The sequence below is a fragment of the Phocoena phocoena genome, chromosome 16 (genome assembly GCF_963924675.1).
Source record: "Phocoena phocoena chromosome 16, mPhoPho1.1, whole genome shotgun sequence".
Classification (NCBI taxonomy): Eukaryota; Metazoa; Chordata; class Mammalia; order Artiodactyla; family Phocoenidae; genus Phocoena; species Phocoena phocoena.
Genome location: NC_089234.1, coordinates 61,900,595 through 61,904,512, shown reverse-complemented (window position 1 = coordinate 61,904,512; position 3,918 = coordinate 61,900,595). Strand labels below are relative to the sequence as shown.

Sequence of the window (3,918 nt, the reverse complement as noted above, 5' to 3'; positions counted from 1 at the left end):
GGGCAAAGGAAGCAGAGCAAACAGAGCAGCTGGGGCCAAAGGGGTTAGATCTAATATGATGAAGAATTCACCACGCTAGAAGAGGGGCTGTAAGGGAATGGTACAAATGACACCAGGCAGCCTGGTGGGAACAGCCTCCTGGCCTTCTGCCTGGCTCCTGACCTGAGCTGGGACCTGTGTAGCAGTGGCCCAACTCCAGCTCATTTCTGGGGCTTGAGAATATCGAAGAGCTAAGGTAGTTTGGACAGGGTGACTCAGGGCTGGCCTGTAAATTCAGCCACCTCACTGAAAAAAAAAAAGCCTCAGTTTTCCAACTGTCTAATGGGGATATGGAGATAGGTCCTCTGGGTCCCTTCGTGAGACCCCTCCAATTCGGCACACTGGTCCTCTCAGGGCCCACTGCTCTCACCACACTGGCCCACTCCGGTTTCCTGGAGGCTCCCCCAGAAGCCCTTGGGGGGCATACTCCAGGCATGTCCCCCCTGCCAGGTGAGGCAAGCACTTAGCGTGGTAGGAGAATCTCAGGTGACCATGCTTCAGGTGGCACTTCACCTCGTGTGAGCCAGACTTTGGAGTCTGGTCACAGGTACCGAGAAGGTCATCGTCCCAGCCATAGTCTGCATCCCAGACCTGCACCCTCAGGGGGCCCCCTGTGGTCAGGACCACATCCCCGAAGTCCAGCCGTGTCATCCACCTGGGGTCGTTATTGTTCTGCACTGTGTCGGTCCTCAGCTCCTGGCCGCTGAAGAAGACCTTCAGGTAGGCGTCCGTGGCAGTGGTCCAGTCTCCCCACAGACCCGTCGCCACGAAGTTCATGACCTCCAGGCGGGCCAGGCCCCTCTTCCTGGGACAGCAGTCCTGGTTGGTGGCCGCCGAGCCATGGCACAGGCACTGGCACGGGTCCTTAGGGTTCTTGCGCTGCCCCGGGGGGCACGGGCGGCTGCAGTCCCTCCAGCGTGCCCTGTCCGTCACGTACTTGCTCACAGCCTGCCTGAGCGCCTCCCGCCGCGGGTCATGGCTGTCCAGGAGCACGTGGAGAGGCTCTAGCGTGTAGTCCACCAGGCCGGGGCTGTCCTGCAACGAGGTCACCCAGGCTGAGAACTGCTCGGGGCTGGCCTGGTTCCCGAACAGCAGGTCATGCATGGACGTGTGGTGGCCGCCAACAACATCAGAACAGCGTTCCCGGTAGGCCTGGTGGAAGGAGGTCCCCATCTTGTGCTGTTTCTTCTTCTCCTCACACGCCTTGAATGCCAACGAGGCACTGGCGTGGCTTCTTATGCTGACCTCGGCCTCGACGGCCAGGCAGTCCTCAACCTCCTGGGCTGTGAGCCCTTCCAGGGCCAGCTCGCAGGTGCGCAGGGCGGTGAGGGCCGAGATGCGGCCGCCCAGCTCCATGGACCGGATGAAGTGGGTGCCATAGCTGGAGATGAGCCTCCGGTAGTGAAGCTCGGTGGAGATGTTGAAGTGGGGGGGAAGGGACTTGAGGGCCCTCTTGAACTCAGGGTGCAGTGGGGGAGTGTGCACCAGGTGGAAACTGAGGGGAGAGAAAAACGTCAGGTGGACCCAGTGGTGGGTAGTGTTTTCCCCTGAATAACTCCTGTGAGATTGCCCAAGCTCCCATTAAATGGCGGAACTAGGACTTGGACCCAGGTGGCCTGGCTCCAAAGCTCAAGCTCTGAACCACCAAGCCAGCAGGGAAACCCCCCCTGCCCGTTGCCCCTTGGTGACCTAGGGACTTCGTATAGGTATTTTTGTCTCTGTTTTTCAAAAAAAGTTTTTTCTTTTCTTTTTCTTTTCTAATTTTACAAGTGATGGTGTGACACCGATGGTATCTCTCTGGCTTTGGAACCTAGTCCTGTGGCCTTTGTCTGTCTGTCCCCCGGGTTGGGCCTTGTATACCTGGGCTCCTGACAACTCTGGCCACGCAGGCAGGAGCGCCCTGCCTCACTGTGTGGGAAACATGGCCTCCCGTGAGAGAAGTCAGGGTGGGTGACTCTGGGTCCCATGCATTTCTTAGGGTGAGTAGGTCCCTGAGGGCTCAGGGCATGGCTGCTCTTGTTCAACCTGTAGCCCGAGTTCTTAGCACAGAGCTTGGCAAGGCAGAAGTGAAGAGCGCTTGAACGGATGAAAGAGGCCCAGGGATAGGAGGGCCCCAGCCAGGCCTCCTGCCCGCAGGAAGCTAGCCCAGGGAAGTGGCGGTTGGGTGCTCAGTAGACCAGACTGGCACCACCTGGGGCTCTGAGCATAGCCTTGCTGGCTTGCCCTCCACCTGTTCTCTCCCTGGGTTCTTCCAGATCAGGGCCTCAGGGAAGGGGTTACGTGAGAACCAAGACTGCCATCTCCTCCTGGCGGAAGCGGCCTCCAGCTCCCCACGCTGCCATTCCAGGGCTCCCAGACCACACCGAGTTTCCTACGCCTTTTCCAAGTCCCGTCCACCCTCCACTCCCCCCACCCCGGCGCTCACCTGTAGAAGCGACACTCCACTGAGTCCAGGCTGAAGCGGTACTGGTCCTGGTGAGTCTTCTGGGCCGCGAAGTTGGCTTCCTGGGAGTGTGAGCCCGCCACGGTCACGTGCACGTTGCTGCTGGGCTTGGGAGTCACGTCCAGCCCCACCTTCCAGTCGTTACGGATGCTGTTGGCCGCCGCCCCAGCCACCTCCTCGGTGGAGCGACCCTCACCCTTGACCACTTTGCGGTTGCAGCCCAAGCCCTGGGCGCGCCAGTCGGTGAGCGCCAGGGGCAGTCGCTGGACGGCGCCCTGCTGCAGGGCGTTGCGGCAGAGGGTGCAGGTGCCGTCGGGCCGCAGGAAGCGCTGTGTGTCCACCGGGAAGGAGCCTGAGCGCCGGAGGCTGGTCACATCCACGCCCTCCCCTGCCAGCCAGGAGCCGGGCACGAACTTGAGGTTGCGCCGGCACTCAGAGCGTGCGGCCGTGTAGCAGGGGGCAGGGGTGGGTGCGGGCAGAAGCAGGAGGAGGACGCTGGGGAGGAGCGCTCGGGAGGCCATGGAGCTGCGGAGACAGAGGGCAGAAGCTGTGGGCAGGGGCATGGAGGAGGGCCAACCCCTCCAACTGGAGCTTATCAGGCCTTATGGGATGGGGAGGGAATGAGATATCTCCTAAGTCATTGGATGTCAGAGCTGGCATGGCCTTTACAAACCTGGTCCACCCCCTACATTGTACAGATGGACCCAAAGAGGGGAGTGGACTTGCCCAAGGTCACACAGCCAGGAGGAGACCCTTGCTAGGATTTCACTATTTAAGTCCAAATGGGAATCCAGATGGTTGGTTTTGTCCCCAGGACCACAGCTACTGCTGGTGGAGAGGGGGCTCTGCGTGCAGAGGAGGGGACGGAGAGTAGCCATAGAAGATTTGGGGAGGAATCTGGGGAATCTGGGAACTCTAGGGAAGCCTGGATTCTGGAGAGGTATTATTGTGGACCCAAGGACAAGCCATGCTTTCTTTCCCCACCTCACCTCTCTCATTATCTCCCCCCACCCCCATTAAGCCCTTAACAGAATTAGAAAAGAAATGAGGTTGGACATCACCCTCATTCTCCCCATTTCCCCTTTGGGGCCCTCTCTCTGAGCTCATGGAAGAACATCAGCCTGAATTCTAGAACAAAAGCAGCCTGTGCGCCTGTGCCCCTAGATCCTGTGTGGGGAGGGGCCGTTCGGCTCGCTCGTCTCCCCTTTGGCATTCCCTGCCACGCTCCTTGGGATTCTGGCCGCGTCTGCAAGCTGCCTACTGCCGACTCTCGGACAGTGCTTAGCTGAAAGGTTCTTCCTCACTTTGAGGCGGCTCTGAAGCTTCACTGGGCCTGCTTATGATCTGGAATCTCCTCCCTCTACCCCGTCCAGACTGAGCTCCTCAGAGGCCTCTCCACTCTGGCACCTGCCAGGGACGGACAGCAGCTTGTCTGA

General features: G+C 59.9%; 1 protein-coding gene across 1 annotated transcript; it reads right to left on the bottom strand.

Moving 5' to 3' along the window:
- Positions 1-405: 405 nt before the first annotated feature.
- Positions 406-3,003, bottom strand: PRF1 (perforin 1). Its single transcript, XM_065894529.1, has 2 exons — positions 2,465-3,003; positions 406-1,534 (listed from the first exon to the last, which is right to left on the bottom strand). Exons 1-2 carry the CDS (start codon positions 3,001-3,003, stop codon positions 406-408), a joined length of 1,668 nt encoding a protein of 555 aa, XP_065750601.1.
- Between the last annotated feature and the right edge of the window lie 915 nt (positions 3,004-3,918).

Excerpts from the sequence above, each read along its gene's own strand:
- PRF1 (XM_065894529.1), bottom strand. The coding sequence starts at position 3,003 with ATGGCCTCCCGAGCGCTCCTCCCCAGCGTCCTCCTCCTGCTTCTGCCC. Across the intron at positions 1,535-2,464 it reads GTGGAGTGTCGCTTCTACAG|TTTCCACCTGGTGCACACTC; the intron begins GTGAGCGCCGGG and ends CTCTCCCCTCAG.